Source organism: Penicillium maclennaniae (assembly GCF_028827695.1).
Source record: "Penicillium maclennaniae strain IBT 15551 chromosome Unknown utg000004l:1.0-3007600.0:1.0-3009580.0, whole genome shotgun sequence".
Taxonomy (NCBI): Eukaryota; Fungi; Ascomycota; class Eurotiomycetes; order Eurotiales; family Aspergillaceae; genus Penicillium; species Penicillium maclennaniae.
Genome location: NW_026623216.1, coordinates 988004 through 1013745, shown reverse-complemented (window position 1 = coordinate 1013745; position 25742 = coordinate 988004). Strand labels below are relative to the sequence as shown.

The 25742-nt window shown below is 50.2% G+C and overlaps 14 protein-coding genes across 14 annotated transcripts; 7 read left to right on the top strand and 7 right to left on the bottom strand.

Moving 5' to 3' along the window:
- Positions 1 to 762: 762 nt before the first annotated feature.
- On the bottom strand, positions 763 to 2926 carry N7477_004564 (uncharacterized protein; the record flags this gene model as incomplete). Its single annotated transcript, XM_056966227.1, has 8 exons — positions 763 to 1180; positions 1240 to 1461; positions 1520 to 1783; positions 1844 to 1964; positions 2024 to 2300; positions 2355 to 2405; positions 2459 to 2677; positions 2747 to 2926. The coding sequence occupies 8 exons, from the start codon at positions 2924 to 2926 to the stop codon at positions 763 to 765; spliced, it is 1752 nt and encodes a 583-aa protein (XP_056823008.1).
- A 1040-nt stretch (positions 2927 to 3966) lies between these two features.
- N7477_004563 (S8 family serine peptidase) lies at positions 3967 to 5986 on the bottom strand (the record flags this gene model as incomplete). The annotated part of the gene is made up of 2 exons (XM_056966226.1): positions 3967 to 5150; positions 5206 to 5986. 2 exons carry the CDS (start codon positions 5984 to 5986, stop codon positions 3967 to 3969), a joined length of 1965 nt encoding a protein of 654 aa, XP_056823007.1.
- A 1827-nt stretch (positions 5987 to 7813) lies between these two features.
- On the top strand, positions 7814 to 8662 carry N7477_004562 (uncharacterized protein; the record flags this gene model as incomplete). The annotated part of the gene is made up of 1 exon (XM_056966225.1): positions 7814 to 8662. The coding sequence occupies one exon, from the start codon at positions 7814 to 7816 to the stop codon at positions 8660 to 8662; it is 849 nt and encodes a 282-aa protein (XP_056823006.1).
- Positions 8663 to 9367: 705 nt separating this feature from the next.
- Positions 9368 to 9739, top strand: N7477_004561 (acetyltransferase GNAT family; the record flags this gene model as incomplete). The annotated part of the gene is made up of 1 exon (XM_056966224.1): positions 9368 to 9739. One exon carries the CDS (start codon positions 9368 to 9370, stop codon positions 9737 to 9739), a length of 372 nt encoding a protein of 123 aa, XP_056823005.1.
- A 1031-nt stretch (positions 9740 to 10770) lies between these two features.
- Positions 10771 to 11548, top strand: N7477_004560 (uncharacterized protein; the record flags this gene model as incomplete). The annotated part of the gene is made up of 2 exons (XM_056966223.1): positions 10771 to 10810; positions 10842 to 11548. 2 exons carry the CDS (start codon positions 10771 to 10773, stop codon positions 11546 to 11548), a joined length of 747 nt encoding a protein of 248 aa, XP_056823004.1.
- A 109-nt stretch (positions 11549 to 11657) lies between these two features.
- On the bottom strand, positions 11658 to 12807 carry N7477_004559 (putative oxidoreductase, 2OG-Fe(II) oxygenase family; the record flags this gene model as incomplete). The annotated part of the gene is made up of 2 exons (XM_056966222.1): positions 11658 to 12365; positions 12424 to 12807. 2 exons carry the CDS (start codon positions 12805 to 12807, stop codon positions 11658 to 11660), a joined length of 1092 nt encoding a protein of 363 aa, XP_056823003.1.
- Positions 12808 to 13406: 599 nt separating this feature from the next.
- Positions 13407 to 15689, top strand: N7477_004558 (RNase P/RNase MRP complex subunit; the record flags this gene model as incomplete). Its single annotated transcript, XM_056966221.1, has 6 exons — positions 13407 to 13482; positions 13545 to 13848; positions 13895 to 14432; positions 14506 to 14584; positions 14860 to 15435; positions 15493 to 15689. The coding sequence occupies 6 exons, from the start codon at positions 13407 to 13409 to the stop codon at positions 15687 to 15689; spliced, it is 1770 nt and encodes a 589-aa protein (XP_056823002.1).
- A 631-nt stretch (positions 15690 to 16320) lies between these two features.
- On the bottom strand, positions 16321 to 17247 carry N7477_004557 (tRNA splicing endonuclease subunit SEN34; the record flags this gene model as incomplete). Its single annotated transcript, XM_056966220.1, has 1 exon — positions 16321 to 17247. The coding sequence occupies one exon, from the start codon at positions 17245 to 17247 to the stop codon at positions 16321 to 16323; it is 927 nt and encodes a 308-aa protein (XP_056823001.1).
- A 425-nt stretch (positions 17248 to 17672) lies between these two features.
- N7477_004556 (uncharacterized protein) lies at positions 17673 to 17993 on the top strand (the record flags this gene model as incomplete). The annotated part of the gene is made up of 2 exons (XM_056966219.1): positions 17673 to 17730; positions 17794 to 17993. The coding sequence occupies 2 exons, from the start codon at positions 17673 to 17675 to the stop codon at positions 17991 to 17993; spliced, it is 258 nt and encodes an 85-aa protein (XP_056823000.1).
- A 22-nt stretch (positions 17994 to 18015) lies between these two features.
- Positions 18016 to 19231, bottom strand: N7477_004555 (elongator complex protein 4; the record flags this gene model as incomplete). The annotated part of the gene is made up of 2 exons (XM_056966218.1): positions 18016 to 18716; positions 18769 to 19231. 2 exons carry the CDS (start codon positions 19229 to 19231, stop codon positions 18016 to 18018), a joined length of 1164 nt encoding a protein of 387 aa, XP_056822999.1.
- A 280-nt stretch (positions 19232 to 19511) lies between these two features.
- Positions 19512 to 20016, top strand: N7477_004554 (DNA-directed RNA polymerase core subunit RPB8; the record flags this gene model as incomplete). Its single annotated transcript, XM_056966217.1, has 2 exons — positions 19512 to 19837; positions 19911 to 20016. 2 exons carry the CDS (start codon positions 19512 to 19514, stop codon positions 20014 to 20016), a joined length of 432 nt encoding a protein of 143 aa, XP_056822998.1.
- A 421-nt stretch (positions 20017 to 20437) lies between these two features.
- Positions 20438 to 21452, bottom strand: N7477_004553 (thiamine pyrophosphokinase-related protein; the record flags this gene model as incomplete). The annotated part of the gene is made up of 2 exons (XM_056966216.1): positions 20438 to 21362; positions 21412 to 21452. 2 exons carry the CDS (start codon positions 21450 to 21452, stop codon positions 20438 to 20440), a joined length of 966 nt encoding a protein of 321 aa, XP_056822997.1.
- A 204-nt stretch (positions 21453 to 21656) lies between these two features.
- On the top strand, positions 21657 to 22370 carry N7477_004552 (OPI10 family protein; the record flags this gene model as incomplete). Its single annotated transcript, XM_056966215.1, has 1 exon — positions 21657 to 22370. The coding sequence occupies one exon, from the start codon at positions 21657 to 21659 to the stop codon at positions 22368 to 22370; it is 714 nt and encodes a 237-aa protein (XP_056822996.1).
- A 335-nt stretch (positions 22371 to 22705) lies between these two features.
- N7477_004551 (MHYT domain-containing protein) lies at positions 22706 to 25248 on the bottom strand (the record flags this gene model as incomplete). Its single annotated transcript, XM_056966214.1, has 4 exons — positions 22706 to 24184; positions 24237 to 24422; positions 24476 to 25040; positions 25097 to 25248. The coding sequence occupies 4 exons, from the start codon at positions 25246 to 25248 to the stop codon at positions 22706 to 22708; spliced, it is 2382 nt and encodes a 793-aa protein (XP_056822995.1).
- Positions 25249 to 25742: the final 494 nt, after the last annotated feature.

Genomic DNA, 25742 nt, shown 5'->3' with positions numbered 1-25742 from the left:
ACAAAACATGGATGGGCTTGGATTCCCTAGCAAATGGTGCTGGCAGTTTGCTTTTTTGCGTAAGTCTATTGTTCTAGACCTCGTGTCCTGTTGGGATTCTACAGGAGTTTCTCGCGCGGAAACCCCGCCAACCCTCTATCGACCGTCCCGTTCCGCCACGACCCAGATTTTGTCAATCGTGACACTCTCCTCAATCACACTGTGAAGATGGATGATGAATGATGAGAGATATGATAGATGATTGATTCTAGAGATGAAGCTATGGATCTAGATATCATGGAGGCTGAGGCAAGCATGCGGTGAAGTGGGGCAGTATCCCAATTCAATGCGAACACACACAAAGGAGAAGATCTCAGTTCCAAGGGTCTTTTACACTCGCATCTTCCCTTGCTTTCCTACATCGTGCTAATTAGATTGTGAGTCTCACCTGGAGCAGTTGAAGGTGCTCCTTGCTGTATTGAAGTTATTAAAGAACCGATGCGCAAAGGAGGAATTGGCCAAGGCCACTCAGAAAATTGCAAGCGTTCTTAAAGGGTGAATGCAGCAGCTCGAGTTGTTTCGAGGTCCTCAAGTCCCATATTATTCCGATTATACTGCATTCACGACAGAAATCAAACAGCTCAGCAAACGAAGATGAAATGATCGGTTTGGAGAGAAACAAGGATTGTGCACATATGTCGATAAGTAACAAAGAAAGTAACATTGAAAAAGGAAAGAAGCACTTGCAACCGCAGCTCGAACTGGTTCCGAGTCAAACAACCATTATGCGCTCTTTTTCATCAAGGTCCTTCCAATAGCCTCGCTACAGGTCCTGATGACATCCTGCTGCGCAGCTATCCATTCCTTGGTCCAGTCCTCCAACTTCTTAATCCCAGCCACAGCGTCCAACTCACCGGGATCTTCGTAGTCCTTTGGATCGGAACCCTTTTTCTCCTTGGCCACATTTAATCTCCAATACTTCTTGACCTGGGGGCAAGGAGCAAATGCGTCCACGAGATAGCGGAAAAGAAGATGAGTGCTCTCGGTATTAGTTGCAACTGAGACGAAGCTCATCATTGCGCCTTTGAAGTTGAATCCCGGCTGGGCGACGGCCACGTTGGAAGCCATCCCTGTACCAATGCTCAGGAAGCAGTCCGTCTCGCGAGTTGGGCCATATACACCGAGGACTTCAGTCCATAGCCTATATAGAAAATTTAGCCGTCATGGTCGTACAAGTTTTCAAGTACGCCACATTCTTACCATCCAAGGGGATTATTCGCCAACAAGCCACCGTCAACCAGTTTCACGCGGCCAACCTTGAGAGGCTTGAAGTACGCAGGGGCAGCGGAGGTAGCACGAGCAGCCTCCCACAACTTGATACCGGCCAGGTCCGCATCAGGCACCTCAAGGTCGTTGGTATAGGAGCGAAGGAAGACAGGTCCTCGGTTATTACCGGCTTCCTCACGCACCGCCATTAGGAAGCTGGATTCAACAGGTAAGCTTCCACAGTAATATCACTTCAATAGACAGGCAATCTCACATTTTGCAGGGATTCTCCTTGTCGTCCAGTAACAGTGCGTTATCTGCGTCTTCCCCAGCTGGAAGCCTCTTCCGAAGCAGGGCTTTGATCACCTTCTCCAACGTCTCAGCGGAGTAAAACGCCCCTGTCGCAGCATATCGGGCTGGCTTCGTGACATGGTCGTGTATCCATCCGGATCCAAACACCTCCTTCATCAACGCGCTATACTCGTCCAGGCATTCCTGAACGGTCATCTTCAGGCGGCCCAGCATGATAGCAATCAACCTAATTCAGTTAGCACCACGTCGTAGATGGAACAGGGTCTTGTCTCTCAGCTGTACGAACCCGCCTGTGCTAGTTCCTCCAATAAGATCAAATACCTCACAAGGCTTCTTATTCGGAGCACCCTTGTCCATGACTTCTTTCAGTAACATCAGCGACGAATACCCTCTCACACCTCCTCCATCTAAAAGAAAACAGTCAGGCTCTGAAAGTAATAGGTGGATGTTATCTGGAAAGCCTTACCCAAAGAAAGAACACGGAGAGGTCGCTTTTCTTTGCCAGAAAACGTATCCGCTCTGTCCCAGGCAGCTGTGATTGTAGGCCCGTACGCATTGTTACTAGAGTTGACGCAGTTTAAGATCTGTTGCAATGCGATGGTATCCTCTATCACCTGTGCGTAACTAGGAGGCTGCTCGACGGGGGTGGGACGTCCCATGTCCAGTACAAGACAGGCAGCCCTTCCGTACAACTCCCAGCCAGTGAAGCGGGCGCAGCCTCGCACTGCAATAACATTGCCAACCTAATACAGACAGTTAAGTACCCGATTTCACCGGAAGTCGGTCCAATAACTTACCTCGAGGAGAGCCAAAAGATCATGCTTGCTGGCGAAAACCTCACCAGATAACTAAAAGCCATCATGAGATCCCACACAGCATGTAGATCCGATGAACGACTTACCCAGTTGTACTCTTTAGATTCCATATCATTCTTGTGACTCATCCAAACCAACTCAACGCCTTCTCTTTTCTTGGGGGTGTCGGACGACTCATTCTCATAAATGGCCACCTCCAGCCATGTCCAGTTTCCAAGAGCACGATCATCCACCCAGCCCTGGTCATGAGTGTCTGCAAAAAGCTGTACGCTCTGGAGAGCCAGAATAGCAGCTTGACTGAAGGGCTAAAACAGTGGGGTATTTAGAACTGGGTCTTCCAGAGGCAGACATTGCGATATGGCAAAAAGGCTTACCGGTGACTTGAACCAGGTTTTTGTGTCTATCGCCGGCCCCTCTGCAGAGATAAATGGCTCTTCTTCATCCTCCGGTTTCGGTGCGTTGACCACATATCGGCCCTCTGGGAAGGTTGAGTTGTCATCGACTGCCCGTGAAGGCAGTTCTTTCAACCCTTGCAACGAAGGTGGAACAGACATGTTGATCTTTGCAATTGCGCTGTTTTCTTGAATTTGAGTTGAGATCTCTGACAACGGAGTTCGTGGGTGCTATTTGTATGTCAAAAGGTGGCTCAGCTGACAGAACTGTCAATGATTGCCGGTGGGTCTACTCTCGAGTCTTAGCGGCATTCGTATTTGACTACATACCTATCGCTTCATTAATCAGTATATCACAATACATGGCTCGGTTATATTATGTTGACAGGAGGCCAGGTAGTGTCACTAAGGTCGGTGATATCCGGCTCTGGTGGCAGTACGTATTCGCAGTGGGTCGTATTTGTTTTTGACTAAACCGAATATGTTACTGGTCTTGTGAGTCCCCCAAGACGCAGCTTGGTGGCGGTAACTATGCCCCTGAAGCCTGCTTTAGTGTGATTGTGACGAATGTGGTTCTGGATGGGGCCCACTCGCCTAAATTTCTCAATTTTTTAAGGTAGCGCTGTGATTCTCATCATAGTTTGCTAGCGTTTCCTTGGCAGCTCCGCCGTGATCAGATAGTCGTATTCTCAGCTGGAAAAATACTTTGCTTGTCCGGGGTTGCCGAAGCCTCCCAACGGGGCTGACTCCATTGTGTGGGTGTGATACTTTCACTGACAGAAAGTTAAGCAGCTTGGCGTTGTCTAGTTTGTTCTCACACGGCTTTGATATGTCACGTCACAATTTCACATTGGATTTCTTGCAAACGAAAGGCCGAATGCCTACGAACACTATGCCAAAATGTAAAGTAAACACTCCCCTGTAACCGATCGTTCAAAGCAAATTCTCAGTAAGCTAGATTGTGAAGAGAAATACAGAAAATTGATTGGTAAAATTAAAATAGTGGAAAATCAACATTGAACTACATGACATGAATTGCACGACAAACGGTAAACAAAGATGCAGTCTGAGCCGGGTTATATGACTCAGGACAATACAAGGGAGTGTTGAATCCAGGCAAACTAAACAGAAATGAAGAAACAGACATCGACACAAAACTTGCTGCAGTTGAATAAACGCACACCTCGCAGGTATATCCTCTACTACTTTGCTGCCGTGTCGCTCTCGACGCTCCAAACTAGTGCAAAGGGCTGAACATCGGCCATCATGGTTCCTCCCACTAAAACAGTGAAGGTCACGGTCGCCTCTCTTTTCAGATCCTTCCAGACAATTTGTTCGACAGTGTTGACCCCGTCAGAAGGAGCTGGATGGATATTCTCCTGCTCGCCCATGTTGCCATATCTGACACGCCGGTCCTGGCCTGGGATTTCAACAGTTACTGACAGGTTAAGGTTGTTCTGCAGCAACGCTCCTGCGACATCCGTGTAAACCATAGTCACCTTCAAGGTTGAGGACGGTGAGGCATCATCCATATAACGACTCATGTTGAAGGACATTGTGAATTGGTCCTTCAAATCCTCATCGGCTACTTCAGCTTCAAGGAAATCGCGGTTGGGGGTCTTTCCCTTGATGATCATCGATCTAGCCAGATCAACCCGACCAAAGCCTTGAAGCTCCCGTTTCTTTCCAGTGTCAACTGCACCGTTAATCAACAGGGCCTTAAGGAGAGCAGCACTGGGATTTGGGAGCCCATTTGCAATAAGCATCTGGCGCAGCACGGCCACGCATCCGGCAACCAAGGGAGTGGACATGCTTGTGCCGGATGAGAATCGCCAAAACTTGTCATCGCTCTTTCCGAATGAGTTCTCTGGCCGCATGGCTCGAGAAGCAGTGGACAGAATCATCCCTCCAGGTGCTACAACGTCGGGTTTGATGCGACCCTCCATGGTGGGCCCCCGGCTGCTGAATCCAGAGATGTTGTCAGGGTTCCCTTTGACCAACCCATTGGCATCATAGACCTCACAGCTGTAATCTTTGGAAGATCGTGGATTTTCGCACGAGCCTACGGTGATGCAGTTCTTTGCAGCTGGCTGTGCGCCAATGTGGCCTTTGGGGGTCGCTTGCTTGCCACTGTTCCCGGCAGCGAAACACACGACAAGGTCCTGATGATCCCAAACAAATTTGTCAATCTCTTCTGAAGCATTGTTGTAGGGAAGCTGGCCTCTCCAGTTCCACTGAGGGCCCCATGAATTGGTGTGAATGCGAGATTCATGGTTCTCATAGGCGTCCAGCAGGAGGTCCCCTAGTGTCTTGCCCGAGGAACCAAAAAGCGAACCGTTCTCCGCGAGGAGCGCCTGAACAACCAATGTTGCCTCGGGTGCAGCGCCTTGAATTGAGCCCCCCCATGATGTCTGACTTGCCGTTTCCCAGGACTGACCCACAGACATGAGTGCCGTGGCCATTTGGGTCACTTGTTGAGTTCTCCCGTCCAACTGGGATGAGATTGCGCACTCTGTTCGCGAACGCAGGGTGCGGGTCAGACTTGTCTCCAGTATCAAAGCCGGTATCAGCGACTGTGACAACCTGGTCTTTTCCTTTGTAAGGTGTGAGACTGCCGGCCACGGAATCCCCAATATCAGCATGGATGACATCCCGAGCGACGTTGTTCAGCAGCGTCAGGCTGTGAACCTCTTCAATAGCCCCAACGCTATCAATCTTGGCAATCTGCAACAAATCCTTCGGGGAGATTTGCGCTCGAATGACAGAGTTGTCTGCTCGGACGGACATATTCTCCGGAGCGATGCCGGTGATATGACTAATTTCTTGCATCAAGTCCTCGGCGGATTGATCGGCAGCTTGATGCAAAACGAGGTCCACTGACTTTGGCTCGTCGTGGTGCTCAAAGTGGCTTTGAGTCTTCAGACTCGGAGGCAGCTTCAGGAGAGGGGAGAGAACCTCAACATTCTCAATGAATGTTTGTTCCCTGATGCGATCGATATCGGTAGGTTCGTAACGGCACTTGAAAGTGTTGTCGCCAAGGAACTGCTGCACTTGGATGTGCAATTCAGAGAGACGTCGTTTCTTCTCCCGGTCCAGGGCACCGGTCAACTTGATCAGAATGTAGTTCGAGTCATTGATACTGGGCTTCACATCAAAGGTGCTCAGCGACGAGAACTCGGAATCTTCAGACAGAGAGAATTTATTTCCGTTGAGGTAAGACATGATGAATCGTTGAGAGTGAAGAAGCAGGCGGCGATGTCACAAAGCAATTATGCGGACTCGAATTCTGGACCACCGGCCGGTATTACTCCACGTCTTTATGTCACTGTGTCCAGCGGAGTATCATGGTCTAGTCACTCTCCTTCAGCGGGCTGCCACCATGGCCGAGATCCATAGGCTGGAATCGGTGTGCTTGGACATTATTCCAAATCCTAACTGCTTCGATTGGAGTCATTTGACGTTCGTTGCTCGAATCCACAGCCGCAGGTCTATATCACGGCCCCACTATATCCAGTCGCCTATTTTTGCCCGAAATGCTATCCAGGAACGGCAATCACTCGTTCGTAACTAATCCGGGTTCTTTTTCCCTTTCGTAAAGAACTCTGGATACGTGCCCCGTGCTCTGGCAGATCCTGTGAAGTCAAACCATGTGGATATGATGTGCAAAGCAGAGACCCCATGTCTTCAGCTGCGCCTTCTTGAAGTCTGTCGGCTAACTGCTTAGATGCGCAGGGTGGGCATCCTACCTGCTACAAGTTCCTCGCTAGAACAAACATTTAGCTCACATCTGGCCAGGAAATGCGAGTAAGTATAGGCATTCCGGGCTCGAATTGTGTTGTCATTATACCATGCTGCGGGAAAGAGGGTTTGAAAAGATTCAGGTTTGGTGAAATTCCCAAACGGGATGATGATCATGAGTGACATTTCATCGCAGAACGTAGTGGCAAAAGAGCCGGACGTAAATCAAGTATACGGGATCACCGTAGTCGCCATCGACAAGAACAAAGCATGTAGTGACAGGCAAAGTTGAATAGAGACGCACAGGTGTTCATGCACGGCCGCCATGGCGTCGCGGCGTGACCAAACACGGGGGCAACGCAGGAACCACTGCAAGGGCCGGCCCGGGTATGTCCACCGGCTTTGAAACCATGGGTACGAATTACCCCACTTCTCTTCAACTTCACACCATCACAATGTATCACATGGAATCACATTATATCACATCAATCGCTGAAATCAAGAAAATACACACTGTCCCCTTCGATGAGTGCACCATCACGTACTGTTCACACGTAGCGCACTTCTGTATAGGTGTATCTTTGCCGATTGGCGATGGCTTTTAGAGCCCTTTCCCCACTGTTCTGTGGAGTCAACGGAGAGGCCGGCGGCCCTCGCTAAATTCTACCTAGAGCTCAGCGCTCAAGTAGACTTGGCATCGCGAGTCTATGGTCTCATTGAGTTCGTCACCTGCAACGTAATTCTGAAGATACTCGCTAAAAATGCCTCCGAGACAGAGACGACCTTTTCAGCTGTGACTGGCTGTCACTTGTCTAGTGATGTGCTAGAGAAGACGAAAGCACTCACGAGAATCTTCTGTCTTAGAGGGAAGGTCCCACTGGTAACTATGGTTCCTAGTTCCTGTTCTATCAATCATCTGGTTGGTCTAAAGATACTCGCTAGAGGTGCCCTTAGATACAGCGGGGAGTCATTTTCAGCTGCAACTTGTTTCCAATCCTCTATTGCCCTCTTCGGAAAGGCCGAAGGCTGGCTGAAATGAGCCTGGGCGTCAACAAGGAATGTGCGACGGTCGGTCTAGTGGATTGCAAAGGCGACCTGAGGCTGGAGTAGCTCACAGCAGAATATACCTGAAAAAATGTATATAAAGTGCCTGTTCTCTCCCCCAACAATGAATACTCCATCAGCAATCAGCAATCTTGAAATCATCCGCTTTATATTCAGTCCTTCTGAGTATTCACCTTCTTGATATCTTTCGCAAGACGATCCTCTGCACATCCCAATCACTTTTCATCTCCACCTTCTACATTCATCATGTCTGCCCCCGTCGAAACCCTGGACGCCAGCTGGAAGAAAGCCCTGAGCAGCGATGTTTCTGTGCTCAAGTTGGCATCTTCCGAGGGTAACGTTGGTTTCCTCTCCGTCTTCTCCGAGAAGACGCTCATGAGCGTCCAAGCGGAGACTTCTTCTCTTCGCCAAGAACTGATGGCGATGGACATCAACACCATGTACAACAACTCGGACGTCTACCAGAAGCTCAGCCAGCAGACGACTGATGGTCTTCAAGCAGCCCAGAACGACGTCGAAGCAGTCAAGCGCAGCCTGGAAGAGAATGCGAATGGCCCTAACGCCAAGACTGAGGGTAGCTGGCAGACTGTGCTGCGCAACTCTATTGAGCAGCAGAAGAAGGCCAGCGACAAGCGATGGGACGATCTCCTTACCCTCGGCATCACGGAGATTGACAAGCTCCCTCCGACCCTGCGAGCTGGTGCAGCAACCACTTACACGGCTGGTCTGGCTACCATTGGTGCATTCGCTGGCAAGGCCATGGATGCGCTCAAGGGCTTTGTTGGCCGTATCGGCGAGTTCATCACCAGGGCCTGGGAGAAGATCAAGGAGTTCGGGCAATCCATTGTCAACTGGACCACCGCCGCATGGTCTAGCATCAAGGGAATCTACGGTAGCATTTTCTCCGCTCAGGGTATCTCCACCCAGAGCTTCGCAACTCAGAGCACCCTTGCCCCTCCGAATGCGAACGGAGACTTTGCTCCTCGCAACCTGAGAAAGGTTCTCAGTAACGCGGCATTGAATGGAGCCAGCGATTCGGACAACATCATGGTCCCTGCCGGTCTGCTTCGCGGTCTGTTTGAGATTATTTGGTAATCTCGTCCGTCTCTAGGCGACTTGTGAATGTATGATTCAAGGCTACGAGTCAGTCCGACTGAGTCACAATGTCGAACAATAATGGAGACGCTCCAGATCCTTCTAAGTTGATCATCGGTTGATGATCTGCTGGTCCTTCCTCCTTTTTCTCTTTTGTTTTATCATGCTCTGTTGGTTCGAATGGAATTTCTCCGCTTGTGGTCTTGTTCACTTCTTGTTGACAACTTATGCTGTCAAATCTTTGCCTCGTACCCATAATAGTGAATAAGATCCGGGCTCAACGCACAAAGACTCATCCCTTCGTACAAAACCCACATTTAGTCAATTGAATCCGTTTGTGAATATTGCTGTGTATTTCATTCTGAGTGCTTCATTATATGGCTCATGCCTGTCTCAGTGAACTGACAGATTCTCAAGCAGCAATAACTGCCCTGCCAGTCTGGACCTGAGAACATCGATAATTTAAGATGGCTCTCTGTTTAGCTGCTGCCCCATTGCAATACTAATAAAATTGAATACTAAGCCATGTTTCATGTCAGGGCAACCGAGGCAAGACGTTACAGAACGACGTTTGGAGGCGCTAGACTAAAATGGGCAAAGCTAACCCGCATGTAGTAAGTGGCATGTCCTTACTTTACAGCCTAAAAGGTGACATGATCACTGTCATTCACTTCCTGCCTTCAGTGTTAATTTATTTTTTACAAAATGGCAGCGGCACGACCGCGCGGTCCAATTGTCTCGTTGACAAAGGCATCTTTACCATCGGGCCAGACCCAGCTCCCTGGCCGAACCATTCTCCTAGAGAAGCTGGAATCAAACCACGCCAAAGACCTCTTCAATCTCGTGGGTGGTGGTGATCCTGCTCGCACGTGTCTATGGGACTACATGGGCGATGGACCATACCCCCAGCTAGATTCATTCGAGAAAGCCATCGCTTCCAAGTCGGCTTCCCCGGATCCCTTCTACTTCGCGATCGTCGACAGGCGCAGTGCTATGCCCACCTTCGGCAAGGCCATTGGATACCTGTCCCTCATGCGCATTGCCCCGAGCAATTGTGCATTGAGATCGGCAATGTGATGTTCTCATCTGCCCTTCAACGCACCATTGGAGCAACGGAAGCGATTTATCTTTTGGCGCGACATGCATTTGATGATCTGGGATATCGCCGACTGGAATGGAAGTGCGACTCACTCAATGCACCCTCGCGGCGATCAGCTCTGCGACTGGGTTTTACATTCGAGGGAATCTTCAGACAACATATGATCGTGAAAGGACGGAGCCGGGATACAGCTTGGTTTTCGATGTTGCAGGAGGAGTGGCAGGGGACTATGGCTAGGGCAATGGGATTGTGGCTGAACGAGAACAATTTCCGTGAGGATGGAAGCCAAATCAAGACGCTGCAGGAACTCAGACAGAATGTCGCACGATAATATCGCGGCTGATTTGACTTTGTTCTGCATCAATCCAGAAACCAGTCTAGTCATCTTGATCTTCACCATTCATCTCTCCCCCAATTTTACGTGGGCGAAGAATTTAGTCTGAAATATAATTGGATAATCACAAAACGCATCGTTTCATGATAAGAGAGCCTCTCATATCGCACGAACTACCCTGCGCTGCTAGCCGATTACCCACTACTGTGTAGGGATTCAGCGAGCATACGCTGGGTCCGAGTCTCAGTTCCCACTATTGCCCAATGAATCTGCCATGACCTGTAGCCTTAAGGCATAAGTCCTCGTGCTATGAAAGCTGTAGGGATCTAAGTACACGCCATTTAATAGTATTGAGCTTAAACAAGTCCTTGAATCGTGGACCTGTCAGGCATGACACAATGAAAAATGTGGGTCGGAGAAATGACTCTCAGCCGTGGTACATCAGCCCCTCAGCACTAGCTGGCACAGAGTCATCACACTGGACGTATTCTAGAAATGGCTTGTTCCCGCCGATGCTAAGTCATCGTACCGAGCATCCCAGAAGGCTCTCCGCATGGCTTGCGAACTTGTTGACCGCACTTGTCCTTGGTGTGTCAGCTTAACCCCATCTTCACCTCGCGCCTCATGAATCTCAGTCAAGCACAATCCGAACTTTCATTTCTACACCCTTCCAACATGGCCACGGTCGCAGATCTCCCCACTTTACCAGAGATAGGTATTCACCCCCCCTCCATCTCTTCTTGCAGCGAAGGCCTTTGCATACGCGAAACAGCATTGCACAGAAGCAGTCTATAACCATGCGATGCGCTCCGCATACTGGGCAATGATCATCGCCAAAAAGCTTCCCGAGTTCCACGATAACCCGCGACTGAATCTCGTGGCAGTCTTTGTTAGCTGTATTCTTCACGACATGGGCTGGGCCAAGACACCAGAACTGATATCGGCGGACAAGCGGTTCGAGGTTGATGGTGCCAATATTGCGCGGGACTTTATTCATAACGAGCTGTCTCATGCCGGTACCGAATCATGGAGCGATGATACTATTCAACGTGTGTGGGATTCGATCGCTCTACATACAACGCCCTCTATTGCTCGACATGCGGCGCCTGATGTTGCTCTCACTAATTTGGGCATCACGGCGGATTTTGCAGGCCCAGCGCTTCCCGGGCCTGATGGGGAAACGCTTATCACATACGAGGAATACTTTGCTGTCATGAAAGTCTTCCCTCGCGCTGGCTTTAACTCGGATGGATTCAAGGACATCATGTGCTGGCTGTGCCGTACAAAGCCTGAGACAACCTACGATAACTTTGTCGGGGATTTCGGATGCCGATTCGGACCTGACGGTACTGGGGAAGGGGTTGAGGAGTTTAAATCAGCGAAGACAGCAAGACAGACCATTGACATTCTGATGTCGGGCCTGGAAAAGTTGGACTCAATTGATCCTCAGTAGCTATCTTGATTGAATTCAATATTACGGAATTTCGTTTATGCAGGCACGCATGATTTGATTATACGGAGATTCAAGGTCGCGCGTCTCATTTTCTGCCATCCCCCGTTGACTAGACCACGATTCGTCGACTCATCTGCTCTGTGCCAGCAGATTTCTCATAATCAATCTCTTTACCAAGATCCACTCGACGGCCAAGAGCTCGACGAATAATCCAATCCCTGCTATTGATTTCCTCTTCAATCTGACCCTGTTTGATTGGAGGAATGATATCCGAGCCATCTAATCGTCGCAGCATAACACTGTCTTCCGGTCGAGCAAAGTACACCAGACTATATCGCGTTGAGTCACCTTGAATCCCTGGCGGTGCAGTGACACGGTGGATGTTGGAACGCAACAGGCCATTTGTAAATTTCACCATGGCATCCCCAAGATTAATAATCGCGTGTCCTGGCAGCGGCCGCACATACACCCAATCTGCATCAGCGCCCGGAGGAAGAACTTGAAGCCCACCAAGTCTGTTAAAAAGCACAGTGACACTTCCGAAGTCAGTATGTTGTCCTAGAGCGGTGCGACGGTCGTCGATCGGTTGAGGTGGTGCTTTGATGAACCGTACTTGGTCGCCACCAACAGCTTGCAATCGATGAATGCTGGAAAGTGTACCCTCTGCCAAGCCGAGTTTGTCATTGAGGATGTTCAAAATAAGAGACACGATCCCATGGGAGCCCCGCATGAACGATGCCTGCTGTCCTCGGCTTTGATTCAAGACGTCAGGTGCCGGGAGAGGATCGCCGATTCCCAAGATATCGTCCTTGGAAGTCTTCGCAGAACTGGTTAGTCTCCTATTTCCAACGACCAGGCAGAATGTATGCACTTACATTATAAAACTCATTTCGATCCAAGTTGCCGTCCTTATCGACAATGGAAACTCCCCGCCCTTTGTATCCAAAATATGAATTTTGAGCACTGAAATCATAGCGCTTCTTTTCCTCAAGGCTAATGTCGAAAAGCTTCTCCCCAACAATGAATAGCTTATCAGCATCACTCAGCAAAGAGACTCCTTGCTCTGAGTCTTGAAGATCGAGATAGAAGAATCCGATCTCAACACAAGTTTGAAAAACTCGCTCACACTCCGTCGAGTCTCCCGCTAATAGCTTTTTTAGGGAGAGCCGCAATAGAGGCGCGGTGGGGACATCATCTGGGAAAGGCGGGAGTCCAGGAAAGTTGTTTTGGATTTCTGCGTAACTCGCCTCGGATTGCATGGTTGAGATCGGGCCAAATATGATACTAGAATGGGAATTCTCTTTGAAAAGTAGGATGCTCAAGTAATTTGTTGGATCCGGGTAGCCGAAGCACCTGGTTACTGTTATTTAAATCATAATGGACTTGTGACAATTTGCCCATGCGGGGAAGCAGTACAAGCCGAGGATCAAGACGAATCTGGATTTAACTTTGTGAATCGGGCGACATTCATCTAAGCAGTGGTCCAGGTTGAATATGTAACATCACGTTCTAACAGAAAAATTTGTGAGACTTTCAATACAATATCCATATCGATTTCTCGGCAGTCACCATTCCTATCAGGTCATTCTTGGCGAGAGAGGCCTCGCTATGATCCTAGACTATTCCAAGGCATGCGGAACCTGACCGAGTGCCCAAACTCTAGAAACCTGGGAAAGAACAGTGTTAGTCGATCAGACCAAGAACATCATGTCTCTCCGTGACTTCTCTACCTAGCCTCCAAGTATGACCCCAAATGTGGAGTGCAACTTCGCAGGATACTGGGCCGGCCCACTCCAGATTTTAGCCCATCCCGCGACTCCTCTGCCTCGACAATCTGTAGTGTGAAAGCTATCCCAGTATGACAGTAGAAAAGATTTTATCCATTTCAGATCTTGAAGCTGCCGCTTCCAAGAAGCTCCCGGTGGCGATCCGAGGTATGTCCAAATTGCAGTCTAAACATTCTCTTCCCCAATTAATGAGGGGTACTGATAACCAGACTTCTTCAACTCCGGCGCAACGAACCAAGTAACAGTGCGGGAAAACTCATCAGCATATCAGAAGTACCGCCTTCTACCTCGAGTGCTCAAAGATGTGTCTCAAGTCAGCACAAAGACTAGCGTTTTCGGCCGGGACATCGCGTTCCCGCTCTGCGTATCTCCAGCAGGGCTACAAGGCATGGCTCATTCAGACGCAGAGTTGGCAACAAGTAGAGCATGCGCCAAGGGTGGTATCAATATGGGTGTCTCGACCTATGCCAACCATTCAGTCGAGCAGATTACTACTGCAGGCCAAGAGATCGGGTCAATTCATCATGTCATGCAACTACATTCAATGACAGATCGCGAGAAAGAAGCTCGAATTATTCGTCGCGCAGAGGCTTCAGGATGCAAAGCCATCTTTCTCACTGCAGATAGTCCTGTTCTCGGCGTGCGATATAATGAATGGCGTAACGATGGCCTTAAAACTACCAGCCGGGCTAACATATCCGATGATCGAAAAGACGTCCGAGCAGATCCAGTCGCAAACTCATGATGACGGGTTCGCATCTTTCAACTCGAATTCTCATTCTTGGAGTAGAGAAATTCCTTGGTTGCGCAGTTTCACCCGTATGGAGATTTGGATCAAGGGCGTCTTGACACCCGAGGACGTTGAAGCGGCAATCGAATATGGTTGCGAGGGTGTGATCATTAGTAACCACGGTGGACGGCAGTCGGATGAAACACCGGCGACGATCGATTTTCTTCCTGCTTGTGCGAAGGCTGCACGTGGAAGAATCAAGATTCATATTGACGGAGGTATCAGATCCGGCAGTGACATCTTCAAGGCCTTGGCTTTGGGAGCGGAGTGTTGCTGGGTGGGTCGTCCTATGCTTTGGGGACTAGCGGTGAGTCTCATACCTACAAGATAGCTCAATAGCTCTGGTATGAATCCAGAAATAGACTGACTGCTTCCATTAGTACAATGGACAGGAAGGCGTCGAGCTTATGCTCAAGATCCTTTACGAGGAGTTCCAGAGGTGTATGCAGTTGGCAGGCTGTAAGTCTATTTCTGAGATCAGTCCGTCAAGCGTAGGAATTGTTCAATCCAACAGTCCTCTGGCAAGACTTTAAATCAGAGATATAGAAATAAGATATAGAATTGCACTTCAACCTAGATGAGGTCAGGATCAACAGTGAAAGGTGTAGGTTACAGTCCCGCGATGATAACTCTTATCGGGGGGTGACATCAAACAATTTTTCCCTACTTCAACTCCAACTCGAACTTGAACTCGAACACCGACACAACCCACCTCGAGGGCCCTGAAATACCAGACACCTCTTACATCCTGGCCAAAAATTCAATTACCTACATAATGACATCTTCTTCTTCCGCGCCAACCACCCACATCGCTCAAACCCTCCTCGCGCGCGCCCATTCCCCCGACACAGCATCCCAACAATTCACCGAGCGCATTAAACAAAAACCCCTCTTCCTGCGCCCAACCTCTCCGTCCGCCTCTGACAACCGCTCGAGAAGACGTCTCCACCGCCTCCGTAAGAAAGAATATTTTCTGCGACACCAACGCCCGCGCCCTCTATCCGCACGCGAGAAGCGCACGACAGGCCTCTACGACCTCCCTAAAGAAGAATGTAAATACGCCATCTTCAAAGGTCTACATGACCTGTGGACGACCTATATGCAGGAAATCCTTGATCTAAAAGCTGATGGGAGAAGCGGACTCGTGACACCCGCGTCGCATGGTGCTAAGCTCGTCAGTGCGGATTATCATGGTGCAGAGATCGAGGTTGTGAGAAGTCGGTCTGCGGGGAGGGTCGGGTTGAAGGGATACGTTGTAAGAGATACGAAGTTCACCTTTGTGATTGTTACGGAGAAGGATCAGGTGAAGAGTGAGTCTAGTCTCTGCGAGAGGAGGAATGATTTTGAATGCTGATGATTTATGATAGCGATACCGAAAGAGCATAGCATTTTCCGCTTTACGGTAGATTTTCCGAAATCTGCGAAATTGAAAGATGGAGAGGAGCAAGGGAATGGTGAAAAGCCGAAGCCATTGGAGTTTGAATTACATGGGAGCCAGTTTGAGAATCGGCCTGTTGATCGGGCAAACAAGAAGTTCAAGTGGAGGAATGTTGATTATTTGTGAATCTTGTTTATGCGAAGGAGCTTCGAATGGCTATTTCATAGAAGTTACATGCTCCGAATATGATACCCTTTTAACCTATCCTTTCGAGTCACTACTCCACACCAACGGTAGACTATCTAGCCCGACTTGAACAAAATAACGCTCAAGGGATAGTTACAATTGGTACTAGCCAGGATTGCTCAAGGTGTTGGTATAAATTGCTTTGTCATGTAGGGTATCTGATAAAAGTCGAGCCACGATTGCAAGCGTGGGTAGGTCACCAGAGCCATGTGTGAAGAGTAACTTGATAGCCAATGTTACGCAACATAGCTTAGTTGAGTATTTCAAATAGAAGCATAAACCCATGTAAGTAGATGGCTCATGTTTCGAGAAATACCTCGAATATCAAGGCCAACTCTCAAGGCGTGCATCCGTCCACGGTGCAAACCGAAAGTTTGGTCGTCATGGGGTAGGTGCTGGACTGGGTTTGAGGGACTCAACATCGCGAGCAGTGTCGCGAAGTCCCAAGAGTTGTAGAAAATGCTATTGTCCCGTTCGATGCACTCGTTCAGTGGGTTCTGGCTGCTTTGCAGGCCACGAGACCGTCAAGCGGCATGTTCGATGTCATTCAAAAGCTCGAGGCGAAAACAAATCACATGCCAGCCCATTCAATACTGAAGGCACGAACGCTTTTGACTCGCTCAGCCTCGGAGTCGACTTCTTCGCGAGTCTTCTCTGGCCCACCGAGAAGAAAGCCCTTCTTCACACCAGTGCCGAGACGACCACCGTTGATGATGTCCATCAGATCGATGTTCTGGTCCCATTCCGCCGACACGACGAGGAAATGCGAATGAAAGCGAAGAGGATCACCGGGGTAGGCCACGTACTGACATCCGAAGCGCAGTCCAGGCGAGAGGAAGTAGCCTCGCGAGTGGAGGTGAGCGAAGAGTGGGTACGACAAGGGCACTTCAGGCTTTGAGAGAATTCGGCTGGACGAGGTGGGCTGAGGCAGAGGTGGATAGGATGTCGCAGGTGTGATGGCCATCGCCAGTTTAGATTCGGGTGTTATGTCTGCAGACCGAGAGGCCGTATTACTGCCATTGTCGAAGATATCCAGCACAGGCGATGGCTCATCCTTTGGCGCCGAGGAAGCAGAGGTATTTTCTGCGGCTTTCGCAGCCTTGAGTTTGGCCTTCTCGCCTAGCTTCTTCAGCGCCTGCTCTCGTTGCTGGTCCTTGCGGTCCGCCAGGATGCGCGAGGCGTGGAGACCCTGGGATTCTAGTTCGCGTAGATACTGTCGGCGGTCCTCTTCTATGAGCGACTTCATGCCATCGTGGGCCTTGGCTTCGTCTACAATGCAAGCTACATCCCTGTCTACCAACACCCGCGCCTCCTCGGGCATCAGCTCGAGCGGCAGACCCAAGAACACATTTTGCTGCGGGATTTGAGGAAGGGTCCCGATCAACACACCGCAGATGTTGTGCTCGCGTCGGAGATAGGTCACGGCATCGATTGAGAACAGCAAATATCTACCAGATATGTATGAGATCGGAATGGGGAGTGTAGGTTGGGAATCCATCTTTAGGGCGTTTTCATAGAATCTGAAACAAATGCGATGTTAGCAGTTGCTCATCAACACTAGTTGCAAGTTGAAAGGAATGAAGGTTTCGAGGCATATCATTTTCAATACGTTTCTCAGTCACCGGCGCTCAATTTTTTTGAGATTATAACGAGCTTTCAGGGGATTGACAGATTTGTAGATGGATAATCATGCAAGGAGGGGAAGATCATATAAAAGTTGCAAAGACTTACCATTAGCGAGACGAGTCTGGGATTTGACCAGCAAAGCCAGAGACTCGAAGAAGTGGAAGAAAGAAAAAAGCGAAAACCCGAGTTTTGTGAAGCTCCGCCCGCGCTTGTCCTGTTTGGGAGGCGGTCTTGGCTCCCCGCGGCTCTGCTTCTGCCGTTGAACTTCAGCTTCATCATGAGACGGCATATTTCGCGATGAACTTCCTTCTCTTGCTATTTTTGGTCTTCTTCGCCCCTTTGCTGCTTTTCGCAGGTGAGATTCTATATACTTCACCCCTCCCGATCCCGAGGACGACAAATGTGCTGACACAAACAGCATGGCTCGCGGCTTCATCTTGTTTAGGGAATGGCTTCCGCCTAGGAGGCTTTTCAGCGCGACCGGGCATGGCATATGGCCAGAGCTACCTCAGAACTATGGCCAATTCAGGACCCGCCATGTCGGAGCAGATCGAAATGGATGATATGCTGGCCGAGCCGGGAACTCACCGCCCCTTCGATGAAGAGGACGAGTATTAAATTTCAGGCTGTTGCGCACCTCTTAGAACTCCAGATCGGATTTCTTAGGCATTGTCCCGGAAGTGGATGCCTCCTGTGCCTCTTTGTCACCCTCATCCGGTGGCAAGCTGAAAGGCTTGATCTCGAAACGCCGACGACTCAAGATAAACGCCCAGTCCAATCCCACGTTCTGATCACTGCCGCCGCCACGTTCGTGCAATACTGGAAGACGATGAGTCTTGAGCATACCTTGCGGCGGCTCTTCTGATGATGTCGCACCTCCAGAGGCTGCCAGGGCATCAGAGGAGTGCGGGAAAGGACAGAGTTCAATGACACCGTCGCTGAGTAGCTCCATCCAGCGGACCAGGCCGGTTGAGCGAGGGAACAGTGATAACGGGAGGGTTATCATAGCGGTAACTCGGGTTGCGAATGCGCTCAACAAAGCTTTCAAACCATGGAGGAATTGCAGCACATATTCGGGCTGGCAGGCGTTTGGTGGGTACATGGTGGGATTGAGCAATGAGGGAATGACGATTCGGTGAATGGTACTCGGACTGTCCGAGGCGATGGCGGTTCGCAGTCGTTTCAAGATGGCAGTAAATGGCGATTCCCTTGAGGCCATCACCGGAGTAAATTTCATATTAGTAATAGACGGATGGGCAAGACGTTTAGTGAGATCGAAGGCGTGACAGAAGGCGGACTGCGGCTTCCCACCTTGATCTCCAGCCGCTGCAGGGGCAGGAGCTTTCATTTGTTAGCTCAATATATATGTACGACACATGCGCGAGAAGCTTACCATCTCGCGATCCCGCAATGCCCGCGCCGAACTCGCCTAGTCGCTCGTATCGCCATGCGATCTTCATCTTCTCATCCTTGCGCTTGTCTGACGTCTTGTCGTTCAGCGAGTCCGCTGTGCCGATCAACCCAGGAAGACTGCGACCCCATTGCTCGGGTACTCCAACAACATGAACCTTTTGTTCCTGGACGACTCCCTCCGCCGCATAGTATCGCAGCAATGCACCTGCAAAATCCGTCGTTCCATTCTCCTCAATTAATAAGGATTTGCCCATGGGAAGGCCTGCATGGCCAGCCATTAGATTGTCTAGCGAAGGCGTTCCAGTAGAAGTAGTTGGGCGTCCATCATCGGGGGAGGGGCGAATTCCTGGATTGGACTCTGGAGCTGGCTGTGGTGGGGCATTGGGAACAGCTGTACGGTCGATACCTGCTGACAAGCCGATGTTACGCTTGCGAAAGGACATCGTTTGTGAAACAGTCAGTAAACTGAAAATCGAGAGATGTAATAGTCGATGCGTTGCAGTCGAGTGCAAATCGTTATCGGCGGGGAACCAACACCGGCAGAAAAAAAGAAAAGCTTCAGAACTCCGACTCCACCTTCAGATCCTACCTTCCGCAACTTTTCGCCCGCCAACCGCTTTCACGTCCGAGACCTTTGGGATTTCAACACAACGATTCCAGGCGCCAAGCTTTCAAATTCTTTGCATACCCGTTAATCGCGTTACCACAAGACACAATCTCATAATGTCGGACCCGCTTCTGTTCGAAGACACTTTCACGATCACCGCGATCAACGCCCAGAAGTACGACCGTGTGTCGCGCTTGACCTGTACCTCCAACGATGCCTCTATCACATTCACTCTCGATGTGAACTCGGAGCTCTACCCGTGCGCGGTGGGCGAGTCGCTCTCTCTGGCTTTGGCCTCGACCCTGTCTCTTGACGGCAAGGAGGATACCCGAAACAGCTGGCGAGAGGTTGCCAACGGCGATCAGACTCTCGCGAACGACTACGACTACGTTTGCCATGGCAAGGTTTACCGATTCGAAGAAGGTGCTACCAAGGATACCATGTGAGTTATGCAATGGTTCTCTTCGCGCAGATTCTATTCGTGGATCTTTAACTGACATGCATTGTTCTTACAGGGCTGTCTTCATTTCTTTCGGAGGTCTGCTTCTCTATCTTGAGGGTCCCTACAAGAAGCTCGCTCCTCTGCGGATCGACCACGTCTACTTGCTTCTGAAGAAATAGATCAATCTTGTTGAATTGGTGTCTGACTTGTACCGCTAATGGTCGGAATTTGCCTCGAAGTAAATATTCAAGGGCAAAAAGTTACGGGGTGTACTTGATCTGGGCAGATGTTCATATCTTCTTTGTCGGGTTGTGCAGCGCTGGCGTTTTTTTTTTTTGCATTCTGATTTGGGAATACCAATAGATGATCGTCTATTAAAAATCGATCTTCGTTCTCGTAAGGAACAGTCTCCGTAATTTATTTCTGAACAGTGGAAGGCAATATTTCGGGATCACCTGACGCGTTCAGGCCATAATTCTGCATTCACCATATGTCTGCGGCTAGTTATACGAGATGGGGAAATAGCAGCGTAATGAATGAAGCTCAAGTAGCGTGAGTTGATCTATATCAGTTCATGTTGTATATACAAAATGCAAATATCTACCTCTGGGCGTGCGACGCCGTTGGGAATTCCAACCGACGATGCAGGCGCGCCTGGATATCCAAGAAATCTGGCTCGTTCTCCGCCGTAAGAAGACCATTGCGAATAAAAAAGTCAATGATAACGACAGCACAGTTAGGCTTAAACTCACCCCGTGCGAGCGCTTCCTTGACTTCATCGATTGACAACAGCTTGAACTCTTCGACCTCATTGTCGCATGGCGTGGGAACCACCGACGGATCAAGCTTCAATTCGTAGACGTATTCGACCTCAGGCTGCAAGAGGCCAGTCTCGCCACCGGCGCGCACATCACGCACATGGTGGTATGTCACGCAGCCTGTGGCGCGGATCAAATGGCGGACTTCGGCTTCTGGGAGGGAGGCTTCTTCCATTGCTTCGCGAACGATGCATTCGAATGGTCTTTCTCCGGTGCACATGCCGCCCGCCACGGTGTTGTCTGGCATGCTGGGATATGTCTGCTTAGTCTTTGCGCGGCGGGGGATCCATAATTTAAGTCCTGTTTCGTCCTCAACGTAGGCGGTCATATGGGCGCCGTAGGTGACGACGCCAAAGAGACATGATGCGCAGCGCTCCATCTCAAGAAGATATTCGCCACCCGGTCCGTACACAGGGTAGTTCTCATTACGCCATCCTTTCAGCACTTCGAAGGTACCTTGCTTGGCGGCCTCTGCGATGCTCTCTGCGACCAATTTGCTGCGAAGAGCGGGGTCTGCGTCGGCGGGTGTCACTAGAGTCAATGTCTTCGCGGCGGAGTCAATAGCCCAGTGTTCGGTCCACGGGAATTTCTCGATGACCGAATTCAGAACATATCCTAGCGTCGCATCGCAGCCAAATACTCGGAAAGCGTGATAGTTTTTGAGGTTTTCCGTGTAGGCGGCACGGTCGTCCTCATAGTAGGGGAAGCTGCGGGCGTCAGAAAACGAATTGCAAGACTAGATAGGAGCTTCAGTACTTATCGCATTCGCGAACAAGCTCCAGATTGGTCTTTCCCATAGTGCTTAAAGATTCTTCAAGACCTGTACAAGTCAAGGTTCGCAGCGCAGTCAACTCAAGATCAACGCCAAGCCCTTATCGGCCCGATAAGGGCCAGCTCCCCGCTCTTATGTCACCGAATCCTGGAATCTGTTAGAAGCTCGAACAACGAAAGTTCATTTCCTCAATTGCCTACACTACTTGTACGCAACTCGACTCTCAATCATGTTTTCCGTCGTCATTCCGGGCCGTCCGTGCCTAACAGATATCGTCCCACTTGACAGCCAACCGAATGGTCAAGCAACCAAGTTCGCATTCAACATCCCGCTCAACCCATCCTTCAGCGAACTAGTAGTCTTCTTCCTGCCGGGAACAGTCCTACCACCAGGCACAGGCGCCGCAATCTACGTCCAGACACCGGACCCAAATACCGGAAACCCTTCAGAGTTCCGCTTCATCGGCGCGTTGGCCAACGAAAAGCCCTCTGGCATCTTCACAATCAAGACTCCCTCCAACGACGGGGCGCGTCGCTCAGAAGCCGAAGAGGAAGACGAGATGCTCGACGAGGGCACAGCCGGACAAGCGGGCCCACCCAATGGTGTCGTAACATTGGGCATTTCAATCGAGGCTGCTGAGATCATCGCTCCGCAGCTGTCCGCGCTGGAAGCTGAGGCTTCGCGCGAATCTCAATCTCAGTCCACCGCCATGATCAGGTTGTCTCCGGAACAGGCGCAACAGAAACAGCTGTCGACGAAGGTTCTTGCGCAGCGCATTATCGGCAGCGCGTTTAATTTCCTGGCTAGTTTTGCTGAGTCGGATCCGACGAAAGGGCAAGACGTCGTGCCGCTTAAGAGCTTCCGAGATTGGTGGACGAAGTTTGAGAGGCGCATTGATATGGATCCTTCGTTCTTGGAGCGGCAAGATCCTAATGCGACGTGAGCTTTCTCGCAATCTCTTTTCTCTGTAAGGGAATTCCTTGCATGTGGTTTTCTGGAGTCTAGTGTGCATTAGGTATGAGCGAACTTTTTTTTCCTATCTTGAAATGTGTCATGAGATTGTGGTTGCGAATCGTCCCTGATTGATGACTTCATAGTCCAAGGGGAAGTGTAGTAATTAATGGATGAGTTCAAATTTTTTTTTTTCTCATTCGTCATTTGTAAAGAGAATTTATGATATACAAGCTTTGCGTATTTGCAATCGATCGTAGAATCAGATATCTTGTTTTCCAATAAGACTCCCGACCAGATATCCTCCCAGCGGTGCGTATGAAAAGATCACAATTCGGATTTGCGCTGCATGTGTTGTAATGTCGAGTCCGGACGGAGACGGATGCCTGGCTCATAGCAAAGACTGTACAGTTCATCCACGTATGTGGTCGGGGTGGTGACATCGTCACCCGCCGCGATGATAGCATCGTGTGTGCCAACGGGGTTGTGAGCTGCGTTTTCATTGAGCCGACTAACGTCAACACGAACCTCTTTCTGCACTGTGATATCACCAAGGGCTGTGGGGGTCTCAAATAATGATTCCTGAGAGTTCATTGTTCCAGAAGTAGATGCCTTTCGAGACGGCCACATGCGAAGGAACGCGTTCTTTGTCGTGGCCAGAATATCTGCTTCTGACGCTACTGAGCCGGAGCGAACGTCAGTAATGAATAGCTCCTGACTGAGCTCGCGGGTGAATCCATCTCGGTCGGCAATGCTGTCGTTGACTTGCTGCTGAACGCGGAAAAGACGGAAGGGAGTGAATGTGAAGTCGGAATTGGGGACCTGTGTGTCAAGGGTGCCGACGACACAGAATGAGAGGAGGGTGCATTGTTGGGGCTTCAAGTCTTCTTCTGAGAATCGGCCTGCAGTACGGCAGGGTGTTACGAGAGGTCGAGCAGAAAAGCGCGCCGCTGCACGCATATCCTCTGGGAGTGTTTTGGAGAGAGAGGCGATTCCGTCCATGAGGTATTGACGAAACTCGTCAATTGCGGAATCGGATTGTTTGGCAGCTGAGGATGCGAGATACTTCAAGCAGAAGTTCATTGACCAGCCTTCCATGTGAGAAATGAGATCGAGATGTTGCACCTGCAGTCGTTTCAAGGGCAAGGTAGCAGATGGTAACGGGTTACCGGTGCCCTTGGTGGTGAGAATTTCGAAATGGTCGGCGACGGTGGGACGCATCACGAACGAGATAAGGTGAACACCCTCCCCGAAAGTACGGTTGGAGGATGCGTAGTCGCGCATATCCCGCAGGCGCTCAATGAGAGTCGGCTCTGGGACATGGATACGGCGGGAGAGGGTCGATGTGATATGCTCGATGGTCGCAAAACGGAATCCAATCGAGGCAAAGCGAGTTGCTTCATGCTTCTGTAGCTGTTTAACACTAAACATAAGCTGACCCTTGCCTGTACGCAGCGATGAACGACCCATAGCTCGAGAAAGTCGTGAGAGAGGAATCGCTGTTGAGAGGACGTCGTCGTATAAGGTTCCCAGATCTTGTAGGGGCTGGCGAAGGTCGTCGGAAATCTCCTGAGCTGTCACACAGAAGAGCTGCTTGAACAGGGTATCGAAATCGGTCTGCAGCTCGGTATCCTTGTCCATAACAACCCCGCGAGTAATGACGTGTCTTCGAATAGCGCGCTGTTCGGAGTCCAGACGGTTTCGCATGAAGGGAATAAGATCTTTCACAACGGGCCAGTTTCGGCTTGCTCTGAAGGCCCAGAGGAAGGTCGGGTGAGTGCGGGTCAGATCGTCATCTTTAAAGGTCTGCATTAACGGTTAGCTTGATAGATTGAGTTATGCTTTTGGCATAGCGCACCCGTCCAATGTAGTGATCGACGACCTTCCGAAGCGGCAGAAGCGCTTGCGGGGTGACCATAACACGTCCAGCAGGATCAAAGTAAGCACACGCGAGCACAAGCTGGTGCGCGCGAGTAGTCGATCGTCGTCGGTTCCCACCGGCCACAATGGCACAGGCGGACAGAATCAGACACGAGACGCAGGCCTTGACGAGTGGTTAGCTGTCAATACAACCCAATCAAACGAAGGTAAACTCACTAGTACAGCACAGACAATGACAGTCTGGCTTCGCGACAATTGAGATCCCTGCTGGATGGACGTTTCGCGTTCTCTGTAGCTCGTACCGACGGCTGCAGTCCAGTGCATGCCCGAGACAGCAGCAGCAAGTAAACAGGCACAGATACCACGTCTCCACCAACTATCAGTCCATGACGCTCTCCATCGGAAGAAAATTCCAAGCGCAGCGATACTCGAGAAAATAGCGATAGCTGCGGATCCGACAACGTTGGCGACATTATAGGCGCATCTATAGTTTGAAATACCGAGTTGGCCGACATAGTGCATGCCACAGACAGAGCTTCCTGTGAGAAAACCTCCGAGCAGGATACGAACGTAACTCGCTTTCTCTTCAACCCCGACGGAGTAGAAGGCGGCAAGAAGAACGACGACGGGGAGTACAAAGGAGGTTCCGGTAAAAGCAACATTATAGAAAATTTGGATGTTCTGTGCTCCATCGCCGAGGACAATCGCACGATTGCCGATGAAATGCATGCACCAAATCCCGATACCGCCCATGGTGATGGAGGAAGTGAGGAGCAGATACCTTTTGATTAGTTCATGTTAGTGGAAAGTCGGAGTGGGAAAGAAAAGAAATTGTACCAATTGTAGAAACCAGATCTGGATGTTCTGCGATGCAGAAGCTCAAGGGTAGTTGCACATCCCATGGAGCTGATCACATACGAGAGGAAGATGTACCCGGCCAGGTATGAGATATGGGCGGGTGTTTCATCTTGAGCGCCTGCACTGGTCATGTTGCTAGATGCTGTATGGTGACGCACAGCGATCCTCGCATCGGCTAGCGGCGTAGATGTTGTGTAAGGCTGACGAAGCCGAGAAATCGACTGCAGTGATGTTATCAGACCGGCATAGATGAAGTGGGAATAACCACAGGTATGGTTGAGTGATTATACAGATTGTGTGGATCAGGGAAAGATCATCTCCCGGAGCGACGACCGTGATATCTTATAACCCCAGATCAGCGGGCACCATCTGGACTCGCATATTGCCCGTGGCCAGCGCAGTTAACTAAGGCATGCATGGCGTCGGACGAATCGCACGCCCCGAATGTGAGCGATAGAGACCCAGATTGCGATTCCCAGAACAACGAGGAGGCCCACTCGCAGGCGCGCTTGGTCCTGTATCTGGCCCGTCCCACCGTCGCATGGCATTACAGTCCAACCGGAAGAGTGGATTCGGGCTGATGATTTCGCACTAAGAGCACTGGAGAACAAACCTGTTTTGGATT